Source organism: Melospiza melodia, chromosome 21, assembly GCF_035770615.1.
Source record: "Melospiza melodia melodia isolate bMelMel2 chromosome 21, bMelMel2.pri, whole genome shotgun sequence".
NCBI classification, from domain to species: Eukaryota; Metazoa; Chordata; class Aves; order Passeriformes; family Passerellidae; genus Melospiza; species Melospiza melodia.
In genome coordinates this window covers 3,962,647-3,976,744 of record NC_086214.1, presented here as the reverse complement: position 1 = coordinate 3,976,744, position 14,098 = coordinate 3,962,647, and the positions used below count along the sequence as shown (strand labels likewise).

The 14,098-nt window shown below is 57.5% G+C and overlaps 1 protein-coding gene across 4 annotated transcripts in view; it reads right to left on the bottom strand.

Annotated features, from left to right (window-relative positions):
• The window catches only part of CALN1 (calneuron 1), a 176,204-nt gene that overhangs the window by 142,061 nt on the left and 20,045 nt on the right, over nt 1-14,098 (bottom strand). For 2 of the 4 annotated variants that reach the window (XM_063173650.1, XM_063173651.1), the window contains exon 2: nt 12,239-12,437. In XM_063173650.1, coding sequence (XP_063029720.1) covers nt 12,239-12,364 — 126 coding nt within the window. In that variant the 5' untranslated portion in view covers nt 12,365-12,437. Of the gene's footprint in view, nt 1-347; nt 631-1,810; nt 1,871-12,238; nt 12,438-14,098 lie in introns of those variants that run through there. The other 2 variants (XM_063173653.1, XM_063173652.1) reach the window with 2 other exon arrangements.

The window sequence follows — 14,098 nt, the reverse complement described above, 5'->3', positions numbered from 1 at the left end:
TCCTGCAGGACAAACCCACCCCAGGGAGAGCCCTGCACCCCCGGGAGCCTCACCCCGAGCAGGACCCCCATTCCCGCTGGGATTGTGCTGTGCAGACCCCTCCGGGCACAGCCTTTATCCACAGGTGCAGTGCAGAGAGGATCTGGTTACAGGTCCAGAGCATCCTCTGAGCAAAGAGCCGAGCGCCCACCGAGACTGCCCGGACTGAGAGGGTGAAGCGTCCCCACCAAACCCTTCCCGGGAGCAGAGTCCCACGCATGCATTCCTGGGGAAGGGGAGCGTGCAGAGACCCGCGAGGAGCCAGCTGGAAAATTCCCTGCTAAAGAGCTGGCAGTGGGAGCTCTTACCTGCTCGGATTTGTATTCCCAGCTAGCGGCACACCTACAGCCCCAGGCTCTCAGGGGGCATCGCGGGGGAGCCGATTGCTGCAGGTCATGGGTGTGTACAGCCAGAAGCGCAAAAAAACCGACCCAAAACAACCCCCCCAGAATCCCCCAAAAGCCACGACATGACCCAAATGAGATCCCTGCAACGGCTGCCTCGTTACAAGCAAGATGAGATGAAGGAGGGGTTTTTACTTGCTCTGAGGCATCATATGGAGCTTAATCACAGCAGTTACGTATTGGGTTCTTTTGGCCTTCAATCAAGTGTGTCATTTCGGTGGCAGCTGCCTACGTGATGCTAGCACCCTGGGCGCTCCAGTCCTGTGCCACTGCCGGCCTTGTGCAGCTATTCTACCGCTCAACAACGGGCAAATTCCATTCCCCGGGCTGCGGGAAGCTCCTCCTGTAGTCCAGCGAGCCCCTGGAGCCAGCCAGGATCACACACCTCTCCTCCGGTGCCCGGAGCCCACCGCAGCGCCCGTCCCGCTCCCATCTCCCGGCACGGCCCATCCGTGTCCCGAGGACTCGCAGCACTCCCAGAGCCACCGGGAGGGGACACGGCTCGCCAGGCGCTAAGGGGGAGGCAGCTGCTCCATGGAAAACAGAGAAACTTGGTGGGTGGGAAAGGTCTGAGGAGCTGCTGAGTAACCGCGGAAGGGCTCGGGAGGAGCCGGCTCAGCCCCAGCCCCGCTGCAGCCCCGGGGATGCTCCGGTGGGGAAGCAGGAGGCGAGCGCTGCAAATCAGGTGTTGGAGCTGGTGACTGAATCAGCTGAAAGCAGCCGGGGCTGGGCTCCGAGCGGCTCCGAGCGGGCAGCGGGGGTCGGGCAAGACTCTGCCCCGAGCACTTCGGCTGCCGACAGCGGCATCGGGAGGTGTTTGGGGCCGGATTCCTCCGTCAAGTGCATTTGTTGGGTTTGACACATTGATAAGGACCCGTCCATTCAAACAGATGGCGGATGCTCCCTCTGCTCCGGGATCTGGGATCTGCACCCGTGTCCGGCTCCCCGAGAGCAGAACACCGCATAGACACCGAGCTCTCATTACATCACCCGCTACGGACGAGCAGGGGGCCAGCAAGCGAATTAAAAAGGTTTTCTGGGCAGCCCAAGTGCTGTTGTGCCGCTCCATGGCAACTCCACAAACACGCGTGTGAGCGCCCACAGCCGCACAGCGCCGGCTCGGGGGGCACGGCCGCGGATCCGTGTACCGAGGGGAGGGGATGAGCATCCCGAGCATCCCCCCACGGCCTCCCTCGGGGATGGCTCGGCTGCCGGCCCGGCTGAGCCCCAACAGGTTCCCGGTGTACCGCGGTGCCCCCGGGCCGGGGAAGGGAGGGCGCTGCCGGCTCCCTGCGAGCCCTCCCTCCGTCCCCGCCCGGCCGGGGGACAGCCCGAGCTCTCCCCATGCTCGCCAGCTCCTCACTCACCTCTCCACCAGCCGGCTCCTCCGCCACAGGTTCGCTCGGCTCCACTGTCCCCCCCCCCCCCCCGCCCCTCCAGATCGCTCCCAGACGAGTTATTGAGAGGAGGATGGAGGGAGGCGGCACACAGAGATCTGGGCGGTGGGGATGGCGGAGCGAGAGAGAGAAAAAAATAATATTAAAAAAAAAACACCAAAAAAAAACCACCGAGCGAAGGGATGAAATCAAACCAAAGAAGCGAAGAAGCGGACTGAAGGGAGGCGATGCAGGAGCAGGAGGAGCAGGAGAGCGGCGCGGCGCGGCAGCCCCGGCTCAGCGCCCCATGGCCGGGAGCGCAGCCCCGAGCGCAGCCCGAGCCCCGCCGCGCCGCGCCGCTCCCCCGGCCCGGCCAGGGACCACCCTCCCTCCGTCCGCCGGCAGCCCTGCGGCGCGGCCCCGCTAACCCCTTCCTCGCCGGGCTCCCCCGGCCCGGGCCCCGGCCCAGCCCGGGCGGGGATGCTGCGCGCAGGGAGCGGCCCCGGGCAGGGCAGGGCCCGGGAACGGGGGAGCCGCTCTGGGGGCCGAGCCCCCCTCGGCACGTTCCGTCTGCAGGTCTGCTCTCGGCAGGGAGCGGGGTTAAGCCGCCGGTTCCTTTTTTAGAAGCACGGAATCGTTGGTTGGAAGAGACTTCCAGGATCAAGTCCAGCCATTGTCCCCAGGCCACCAGTGACCCCCGGCCCCAAGTGCCACGTCCATCCCTCCAGGGACGGGGACATCACCACCTCCCTGGGCAGCTGTGCCAGTTCCTGACCACCCTTTCCATGAAGGAATTTCCCCAAAATCCCCCCTGAGCTGCCCTGGCCCAGCCTGAGGCCATTCCCTCTGCTCCTGTCCCTGTTCCCTGGAGCACAGCCCGACCCCCCGGCTGTGCCCTCCTGTCAGGAGCTGTGCAGAGCCACAAGGGCCCCCTGAGCCTCCTCTGCTCCAGGCTGAGCCCCTGCCCAGCTCCCTCAGCTGCTCCTGGGGCTCAAGACCCTTCCCTTCTCTGGACACACTCCAGCCCCTCGGGGTTTCTCTTGTGAGAGGCCCAAGATTGCCCCAGCACTGGAGGTGCCCCAGCAGTGCCAGCACAGGGCACAGTCACTGCCCTGGTCCTGCTGGCCACACCAGTGCTGATATTGGCCAGAATGGCCTTGGACTTCTTGGCCAGCAGCAGTGGAGGAGAAGAATCCACAGCTGCAGGTGTGTCCTGTGCTCTGTGTGCACAAACTGTGCTGCTCCCTGCACCCAGGGCCCCCAGCCTGCCTGGCCCCACGGGCAGAGCCACATCACCATCCCAGGGGCTGGGTTTCTGCCCTGGGGAGGAGGAGGTGCCTGCAGGAGTGCCCTTCTCCCAGCCACATCTCCCTTTCCCTGCTGCAGTCACCTTCAGCTGGCAGCAGCGCTCAGTGGAGCTGCCTTGGCTGCCCAGCCCCTGTTGGAATGCTCTGAGGCACACAGCCCTTGGATCCCTGCCTGGCACCAGCACAGCCCCTGACCCCGGGGACAGCTGGGCCAGCATGCTCCCAGCAGGGGAAGTTTGGCTGAAACCAATTTGGGCTGAAAGGAAGCAGAGATGCTGTGCTGTGACAGCAGCTGACTGCAGGAGAGGCTCTGATGGGAGCCCAGCACGGCTCAAACTGCCTCAATTGGATCTGGAAAACAGCCTGGAGAGGCACCTGCCATCTCCAGCAACTCCCACAGCCCTGTGTGCATCAAACAAAGCCTGCAGAGTGTGGGTTTTAGGGCTCAAAGGTGTTTAATTCACATCTTGTCTCCCTTGTACTTTTCTGATGTAAAATCCTTCCTGTCTCCTTCCCTTCAGCCTCGCGGGTCATGTGTTCCCCACATTGGGATTTACTGGGATCACAATGATCATGGGCTGCAGCTCAGCACCCAGGGGCAGAGGGATTCTGGCTCTCTGCTCCCTGTGCAGACGAACCCCACAGAAACCCCATCTCCACTGATGTTCAACTCCTTTTGCTCCACCAGCTCAGCTGTCCTGCCCCAGGGGGGATTTCTGCATCCCTCTGCCTGGACATTGCCTGCACGGAGATTCAGGAATTCAGCCACGCTCCAAGTCCCTCATAAACCATCAGGGCTGGGCTACATCCCAGAGTTTCACCATTTTTATGAAGTTATTGGCATTCAGTGAGAAGATAATCCCTGCTCCAGGAGCAAGGCCCTCAGCACCAGCGCTGGAAGGTGAGTGATGGCACCAAATGTTGTTCCATCAGAATGAGATGCAGATGAATCTCATCCTTTTACTTTTCGTTCCTATTTTTTCCCCTTGATCCATGAGAAAACTTTCACCTGCAAGTTCTCTCATCTCCATCTGGGCTGCCTATGTGTATAAATGGGGGCAAACCTCCTCATGTGGGAAAGTTATTCCCTGCCTTTAACTAATTTCCTTTCCTCAGCTCTGGAAAACATTAACCAAAAAGGTCCCCACCTTCATGGCTGAAAACAGTAGCTGGAAAATCCATTAGGCCAATATATTTATTATTAAAATTTCTGAAAGAATTGAGTCCTCATTAATCCTCAAATAGATCCAGAATATCTCCAGGTTGTGTCCATATCAATAGGGGCAGCCCATGGCTCTTTTCCCTTTTTTCTTTGTCACAGTGCAGAGCTGATCACTCCAAACCCTCTGGTTTGCAGCTTCTCCTGGGGCTGAGGGGGGGATGGAACTCTCCAGGAGGATGGGAATCAGCCCTGGGATGTTTGGAATACACTCCTGGAAATGATACAGCAGAGTCAAGAAAACCCTAATGTGCCACAGAGAGTGATGGCAGCAGGGCAGGCTGCTGTCCCTGCCTGGGGACACTGTGGGTGTCACTCCCAGGGTGACCAGCACCTGCTGAATCCCCCAGGAGCTGCTGAATTCTCCAGGCAGGCTCCTTCCATGGGGCCCAGAAAAGCCACCCCCAAAAGGGCAGGGCAGGGTCCTGGTTTGGGGTCAGGAGCCCAGCGAGGGGTGAGGGACCACGGAGCAGCAGCAGCAATAAATTGGGTGTCCAAGGGGAGGCAGGGCAATCCTGGCTATGGCTCCAGGAGAGCTGTGTGCCTCTCAGAGATCCCTTGCAGCCAAAGGGGAGGCCTGGAGGGCCAAACTTTGAGGTCCCTCGCTGTCAGAACTCAGCACATCCCTCTGGGTGTCCAGAGCTGCCAAGGACCCTGTCAGGGGGCTCAGAGACCCTGGCACACAGCCCAGAACACCTGGGCATTTGACTTTGACCCATGGAGCAAGTTACCAGCTTTGTATGAGGACCTGAAAGTCACAGAAGTTAGAACAGTGTAATAATAAAATGATCACAGGGTGAAAATGTAGATTTTAAGATTTTTGGTACAGGGGTTATGGGGACAAGATGGAGGAACTTGGGTGTGTCCAGCCTTTCTTCTTCTTCTTCTTGTTCTCCATTTTCTGCTGTGATGTTGGCACTTTGGGATTGGTTTAGAGTAGAGGTGCACTGTCTAACATAGGTGATGGGTATTGGGAATTAAGTGTAAATATGTTATATGTAGTTTGTAGTATAAAAGGACAACACAGAGTGCCTGTGGTTGCCCTGCTGAGCAGATCTCCGCTGGGCAGAAAGCAAAATTTTATAGATAAGAATTGATAAACAACTTCAAGACTGAAAACTGAAGAGCTCTGACTCGTTCTTCAGACGTGCAGGCCAAAGCACAGACACCCTGCACATCTGGGGCAGCAATTAACAATCCAAAACCCGAGAAAAGTCCTCGATGGGATTAAAGAGCTTTGCTCTGTTAGTCAGGGATGACCTTCTGGAATGAAAAGCCCAGAAAATGGGGAAGGCCCTTGGAGGGGGGAGCTCTGCAATCCTCCCTTCCCCACAGCGCTCAGAGGGGGCTCTGCTCACTCCAGTGTGGGATGTCCTGGGCAACACCCACTGACTGTCTCCAGCCTGGGAGGGCTCAGGAGCCTTTCCCAGCCTCAAGTGCGAGGGGTTTTCCAATCCCCAGCCCACATTTTCAGTATTGCTTAATTCCACCCCATTATTTCTAATGAAACACTTGATGGAAGGAGTACAATTGCTCCCTAGCCTGGATTTTCATGTTTTAACGGTGCTTAATTATTCCAGGAGAAACTTTTATTTTTCCTTTTCCTCCACCTCGCTTCTGCACTGGATGCTTTCTCCTGGAGTTTAATTAGCACATTTCAGAATGGAATATTGAGATTAAATCACTGCTGGGCGAGCTCTGCTCCAGGATTGATGATCCTTGGGCACAGCTTTTGTTAGAGCTGCCAACTCAGGCTGTGGATTTATGGATCAGAGGGTTCTTTGGACCGGGAGTGGTGCTGCAGCGGGCTGGGGACACGGGCCAGGCTGCTGGCCTTGATTCGTGTGGGAGAAGATGAAACAGGAAAGCCTTACAAATATGATTGTCTGGCAAAAGATTCTGAGAATATAGAAACTATAAGCGAGATTGAAATGAAAGCAAGCTTTGAGATACCTCAGTTACTGAACAACAGGAAAACAATGGTGTGGCCAGCTGAAGGTGATCCCCTTTTGATGGAACAACACCCTCTGCTTGCAGACAGGCCCAAGGGTCAGAGCAGACCCTACAGCTTGGCAGAAGGGCCCAAAGAGGAGTTTTTAGTGTTTAAAATGTAACACAGTGTGGTAATGTAATGATTCTTATAGGCTGTATGGAAATGCTGTAGGATTTGTATCTTGTACTAGATTGGTAGGTGAGAATTAGAATATTCAACACAGAAGATGATTTATGGTATTGTAACGGGAACTTCACTCTCTTACCTCTTAGCTCTTACTCTTACCTCTTGTCTCTTAGCTCTTACCCCTTTTGCTCTCTTACCCTCTCACCCTCTCTGCCCCTCTCTCCTCTCAGTCCTGCTCTGAGCTGTGTTTGGCAGCTCCCAGCAGGGCCCTGCCCCCAGGCCCTTTGCAATAAACCCCAAGTTCCTGCCCTGGCTGCAGAGATCTCTGCTCTCTGTCCATCCCCACCATCCTACCCCCCGTCAGTCCTACAGGCTCCCCTGCAGCCACAGAAAGGATGGATGAGGGTGCTGGGGTGGTGTCAGGGTGGGCAGGCCCTGACATGGAGCAGCTGTGGCTGTCCCAGCCCTGGCAGTGCCCCAGGCCAGGCTGGAGCTCCCTGGGACAGTGGGAGGTGTCCCCAGGGCAGGGGTGGCACTGGGTCCCTGTGAAGGGTGGCACTGGGTCCCTTTGAAGGGTGGCACTGGATCCCTTTGAAGGGGTGGCACTGGGTCCCTGTGAAGGGTGGCACTGGGTCCCTGTGAAGGGTGGCACTGAGTCCCTTTGAAGGGATGGCACTGGGTCCCTGTGAAGGGGTGGCACTGGGTCCCTGTGAAGGGGTGGCACTCGGTCCCCCTGAAGGGTGGCACTGGGTCCCTCTGAAGGGTGGCACTGGGTCCCTGTGAAGGGTGGCACCGGGTCCCTCTGAAGGATGGCACTGGGTCCCTTTGAAGGGTGGCACTGGGTCCCTGTGAAGGGTGGCACTGGATCCCTGTGAAGGGTGGCACTGGGTCCCTTTGAAGGGATGGCACTGGGTCCCTGTGAAGGGTGGCACTGGGTCCCTCTGAAGGGTGGCACTGGGTCCCTGTGAAGGGTGGCACTGGGTCCCTGTGAAGGGTGGCACTGGATCCCTGTGAAGGGTGGCACTGGGTCCCTGTGAAGGGTGGCACCGGGTCCCTCTGAAGGGTGGCACTGGGTCCCTTTGAAGGGTGGCACTGAGTCCCTGTGAAGGGTGGCACTGGATCCCTGTGAAGGGTGGCACTGGGTCCCTGTGAAGGGGTGGGATTGGATCCCTTTGAAGGGGTGGCACTGGGTCCCTGTGAAGGGTGGCACTGGGTCCCTGTGAAGGGGTGGGATTGGATCCCTTTGAAGGGTGGCACTGGGTCCCTGTGAAGGGTGGCACTGGATCCCTGTGAAGGGTGGCACTGGGTCTCTGTGAAGGGTGGCACTGGGTCCCTGTGAAGGGTGGCACTGGATCCCTTTGAAGGGTGGCACTGGGTCTCTGTGAAGGGTGGCACTGGGTCCCTGTGAAGGGTGGCACTGGGTCCCTGTGAAGTCCCTCCCAACCCAGAGCACCCCAGGTTCCCCCTGGGCAGAGGGGACACCCTGCAGCCCTGCAGGCCCCAGCAGGGCAGGCACAGCCCACAGCAGGGCTGGCACTGCCCACAGCAGGGCTGGCACAGCAGCTCCTCAGCCCCACCATCTGTGGCATCCATGGCAGCCTCTCCCAGAGCCTGGGGCTGGCTGCAAACATCAGATGTAGGCACAGCTCTGGCTCCAGGCCAATCCCTTTCCTGCTGCCTCAAATGCCAGCATTTTGATTCAAGCTCATCTGCAAATGCTAAAAAAGCTGCAGCTTTGCCACAGAGTCCACCCTGGTGGAGCTCACTGAATGGAGACCTTGAGGGAGGGGGAAGATCCCAAACCTTTAATTGTGTTCCCTCACCCAGCTAAAGGCACAGACACCCACAGAGATCTTCTCACAGAGAGGCTCCAAACACTTGTGGCTTCCTTGGGGCCAGGGAACCCTCTGTGGACAGGAATTTTTGCTTACAGCCCTTGCAGGAAGGCTCCTGTGAGGGGGATTATCCCCAAAACTCCCAGCAATGCCCACATGGGAGAGAAGAACACCTCCAGTTCATGCTGCTGGCTTTGCTCTGGTCACTCAGAGCAGCTCTGGCACAGAGTGCAGCAGAATTTGGTGAGGTTTCACCCTTCAGAGCCCACAGACTGAGCCCCAGCCCCAAAACCAGCAGGAATTCCAGCAGCCAGGGCTGGGGGGGCTCTCTGGGGTTTGTTTTGCTCTTCGAAAGATAGCCCTGTAATTTAGTGACTCATCCATTCTCCAGCCTTTGTTGCTTTTCATTTTCAACATCTTTAAGCTGTTTGTAGAGAATGTGCTTATTTTTAGACTTCCCATCAGGGAGAGGCATCTGAGCTGAGGGAAGAGCTCCATTGAGGCTTTGGTGTCTGGGGTGTTAATGGGCAAATTTCCTGCTGGGGAGAGATTCCTTTTCCTTTCCTTTCCTTTCCCTTTCCTTTCCTTTCCTTTCCTTTCCTTTCCTTTCCTTTCCTTTCCTTTCCTTTCCTTTCCTTTCCTTTCCTTTCCTTTCCTTTCCTTTCCTTTCCTTTCCTTTCCTTTTCCTTTCCTTTCCTTTCCTTTCCTTTCCTTTCCTTTCCTTTCCTTTCCTCCCTCACAGGCTGTGAGTCTCTGGGGTGCACTGAGCTCTGAGCCCCTGGAGGGAGGAGGAGGAGGATGGATGCAGGGAAAACCAACAAATCTTGGGGCATCAGGAATAAACAGGCCTCAGGATCTCAAATCATCCTTCTCAAACCTGCAAATCCTGTCCATAGTCAGAAATTCTCTGTCCCATGGCACAGGCTGGCAGCAGGAAGGGCAAAGGGGGAGAGCAGCCCTCAGCCAAGAGCCAACCCCCATTTCTCCCCACTACAGCAAATCATGAGGAGTTTTGAGTATTTCTGCCTAATTCAGATTTGTTTGTTTTTTCTTTAAAAGCAATGTTTTTATTTGAAAAAAGAAGCTTTTGCTTTCAAAAAATTGACAAAACAGAAGATGCTTTTGGAGTTAATGAATAGGTTTGGGGTTGGGTTGGTTTTGTGAAGTCTGACACCTCCTCATTTTGGTTTGCAGCTCCAAATTCTTGTGGGGAGCTTTAAAACGAAAGGAAATTTCAAAATGAAAATTGGCTCCGTAGCACACCGAGCCAGGCATCTGATCAGAAAAAAAGAGAAAAAAAAAAGCCCAATCCTGCCTGCTTCCTTCTTTCTTTTTTTTTTAATTTAATTAAGTCAATGGAGAACGGAAAGGCCTCAAATGAAAACCACACTGGCCCCAAACATCTCCAAGGCTCCAGATGTGAATTCCTGCACCTTCTGCTGGCGAGCACATCCTGGCTGTCCTCCAGCACTCGGGCACAGCCCCTGCTCAGGAAGGAGAGCAGGACCCAGGGATGGCCTGGAAAAGGGCAGGAGGTGGCTGCAGTCCATGCCTGCAATGTGGGATCATCCAGAGCTGAGCTCAGCTCTCAGGGCACATCCCACGGACTCTGCTTTGCCCCATGGGGCCATTTGGGGTTTGCCATCCTGTGCCACCCCTGTCCCCAGTGTAGGAGCATTGGGTGGACGGACAGAGAGCAGAGATCTCTGCAGCCAGGGCAGGAACTTGGGGTTTATTGCAAAGGGCCTGGGGGCAGGGCCCTGCTGGGAGCTGCCAAACACAGCTCAGAGCAAGGCTGAGAGGAGAGAGGGGCAGAGAGGGTGAAGAGTAAAAGGGGTAAGAGAACGAGGTTCCCGTTACAATACAATAAATCATCTGTGTTGAATTTTCTAATTCTCACTAACCAATGAGTGCAAGATACAAATCCCACAGCATTTCCATACAGCCTATAAGAACCATTACATTACCACACTGTGTTACATTTTAAACCCTAAAAACTCCTCTTTGGCCCCTTCTGCCGAGCTGCAGGGTCTGCTCTGACCCTTGGGCCTGCCTGCAAGCAGAGGGTGTTGTTCCATCAAAAGGGGATCACCTTCAGCTGGCCACACCATTGTTTTCCACTTGTTCACTAACTGAGGGATCTCAAAGCTTGCTTTCATTTCAATCTTGCTTATAGTTTCTATATTCTCAAAATCTTTTGCCAGGCAATCATATTTGTAAGGCTTTCCTGTTTCCTCTTCCCCAACAGGACCCAGACAGCCCTGTCCTGGCTGTCCCTCCCCCGTGCCTGCTGTCCCTTCCCTGGTGTCACCAGCTGGGCAGGGCAGGGTGCTCTGCATTCCCCGGAGCAGCTCTGGAGCTCCTGGCCACGTTTCACCTCCTGGCACAGACACAGGACCCGAAGCTGCTCAGCCCCAGCCAGAGCTCTCCACTCTGCTCTGCTCTGCTGTCCCCACCCCACGGCCCCGTGGTGGCACAAAGGACTCCCCTGGGGGAGCGCCCTCACCCACCTCGTGTTGCCAAGGTCCTGCACCCTCTCTTTCCATTTCCTTATATCGTGGAATCACAGAATCCCAGGATGGGTTGGGTGGGCTTGGAAGGACCTTAAATCCCACCCAGAGCCACCCCTGCCATGCCAGGGACACCTCCCACTGTCCCAGGCTGCTCCAGCCCTGTCCAGCCTGGCCTTGGGCACTGCAGGGATCCAGGGGCAGCCACAGCTGTGCCAGGGCCTCACAGGGTAGAATTCCCTCCCAATCTCCCACCCATCCCTGCCCTTTGGCTGGTAAAACCATTCCCTATGCCCTGGCACTCCATGCAAAGCTCAAGAATGTTTTTTTGTTTCATCTAAAACTTTCCATGAGCCACAGGGAAACCCCCAGCGGGGCTTTGGGGTGAGCCCAGGCCTGGGTGAAGGCCCTGATGGAGCAGGTGGGGAGCACACCTGGAGCACAGAGAGGGGGATTCCCTGCTCAGGAACAGCCCCTCTGAGGAGCTGGCTCAGGGAACACCAGGCAGGAGGGTGGATGTGCCCAGGCTGGGGCACAGTGACAATGGGATGCTTTGTGCCATTATTTACCACGCCAGCTGCCCCAGCCCACCCAGCACCTGTCCCAGGAGGGCTGGAGACAATCCAGAGTTCATCACTCAGTGCTTGGGCCCACAAATGCAGTGCCTTGAGAGAAAATCTCACTGTATTTATTTTTTTTTTTTAATAAAAGCCTTTCTGCAGTAGATTCAACCCAGAAAAACCCTGCTCAGTCTGTGGATTGCAGGTATGAGCCAAATACATGGTGAAAAGGAGATAAACACTGTGTCCTCCTGCATGGCCACAGGAGACAAATTCCCCATTTAGAAAGCCAATAAAAATGTATTTTCTTTTAGAACAACTGCATTCACGGCACATTGTTTCTCTGAGAAAAATATGTTAGTGACTTTGAACTCCTCCAATGCCATCCAGAACATATTTTTTTTTCCCCAAAGTGTCTCGAAAGTAGCAAAAATTACGAAAGAATTAATGACTGTTAACAGCTGAAACAGATGGTCTGCTGTGAGTCCCCACAGCCTCATGCAACTGTGAGTCAAGCCATTTTTCAAAATGGTGAAGAAAGAAAAGTAATAAATTAAAAAAAAAAAAAATCAATTCCTAAGGCTACCAGGCTTCCAAAATTCGGCTTCCAAAATTCCACTCGGGCTTCCCAGGCGGGAAAGGAGGGGCCGGCTGGGTCAGACCCACTTTTGGCTGCAGCCCGGGGTCCCTTTGCCCTCCCGGGAGATGCTCGGGGATTGTCCGCGCTCAGCAGCGCCTGGGGCGGGTTCTGCTTCAGGGTCAGAGCCAGCATCCCCCCCGCACGCCGGTGTCCCCACGGCCACCCCGGGGGCAGCAGCGTCCCCCCATCCCCTCCCTCCATCCCTCCCTGCCAGCAGAGCACAAATCACTTGCCAGGAGGGGAACTCCGGTTGCCGGCTCCGCTGCGGCGGCTCCTCCTTCTCGCCGGGAGCCCCATCCCCGCGGCCACCTTCACGCTTGGGCTGCCCCTCTGCCGGCTCCTGGATCAGCCCCATCGGGCACTCGAGTCGGCGGGGCCCGGGCGCGGGGCGAGCTCATCATGGGGCCAGGCGAGCCCGGAGCGCGACTCTGCGGAGAGCGACACAAACTTCAGCGCACGCACGGCCGGGCTGCATCATTTATTGAAACCCCCCGGGTCAATAATTCATGGCAGGCAGCACCGAGCGGCCACATCTGGAACAGATGTTGGGTTCCCAGTAAAAGCGGGGCTTGGGGGAATGGGCAGTGCCAGGGGACGGTGCAGGGCATGGTCCTGCTCCTCCAGGGCACCAGCCAAGGGCTCCTGGGCTGGCAGGGCAGGGCTGGCACAGAGCGGCTGGAAGGGGCACCAGCCATGGGCTCCTGGGCTGGCACAGAGAGGGTGGAAGGGGCACCAGCCATGGGCTCCTGGGCTGGCACAGATTGGGTGGAAGGGGCACCAGCCATGGGCTCCTGGGCTGGCACCAGCCATGGGCTCCTAGGCTGGCACAGATTGGGTGGAAGGGGCACCAGCCAAGGGCTCCTGGGCTGGCACAGAGAGGGTGGAAGGGGCACCAGCCCATGGGCTCCTCTGCTGGCACAGATTGGGTGGAAGGGGCACCAGCCCATGGGCTCCTGGGCTGGCACAGAGTGGCTGGAAGGGGCACCAGCCTTGGGCTCCTGGGCTGGCACAGATTGGGTGGAAGGGGCATCAGCCATGGGCTCCTGGGCTGGTGCAGTGCAGGTGGAAGGGGCACCAGCCCATGGGCTCCTGGGCTGGCACAGAGTGGCTGGAAGGGGCACCAGCCTTGGGCTCCTCTGCTGGCACAGAGTGGCTGGAAGGGGCACCAGCCATGGGCTCCTGGGCTGGCACAGAGAGGGTGGAAGGGCACCAGCCATGGGCTCCTGGGCTGGCACCAGCCATGGGCTCCTAGGCTGGCACAGATTGGGTGGAAGGGGCACCAGCCTTGGGCTCCTGGGCTGGCACAGATTGGGTGGAAGGGGCACCAGCCCATGGGCTCCTGTGCTGACACAGATTAGGTGGAAGGGGCACCAGCCAAGGGCTCCTGGGCTGGCACAGAGAGGGTGGAAGGGGCACCAGCCATGGGCTCCTGGGCTGGCACAGACTGGGTGGAAGGGACACCAGCCAAGGGTTCCTGGGCTTGCACAGAGAGGATAGAAGGGGCACCAGCCCATGGGCTCCTCTGCTGGCACAGAGCGGCTGGAAGGGGCACCAGCCATGAGCTCCTGCGCTGGCACAGATTGGGTGGAAGGGGCACCAGCCCATGGGCTCCTGGGCTGGCACAGATTGGGTGGAAGGGGCACCAGCCTTGGGCTCCTGGGCTGGCACAGAGAGGGTGGAAGGGGCACCAGCCATGAGCTCCTGGGCTGGCACAGATTGGGTGGAAGGGGCACCAGCCCATGGGCTCCTGGGCTGGTGCAGTGCAGGTGGAAGGGGCACCAGCCATGGGCTCCTGGGCTGGCACAGAGTGGCTGGAAGGGGCACCAGCCATGGGCTCCTGGGCTGGCACAGAGTGGCTGGAAGGGGCACCAGCCACGGGCTCCTGGGCTGGCACAGAGTGGCTGGAAGGGGCATCAGCCAAGGGCTCTTGGGCTGGCACAGAGTGTCTGGAAGGGGCACCAGCCAAGGGCTCCTGGGCTGGCACAGAGTGGCTGGAAGGGGCACCAGCCACGGGCTCCTGGGCTGGCACAGAGTGGCTGGAAGGGGCAGGGCTGGCTCCAGCTGCAGCCCGGGCTGGGGGAGCTCAGAC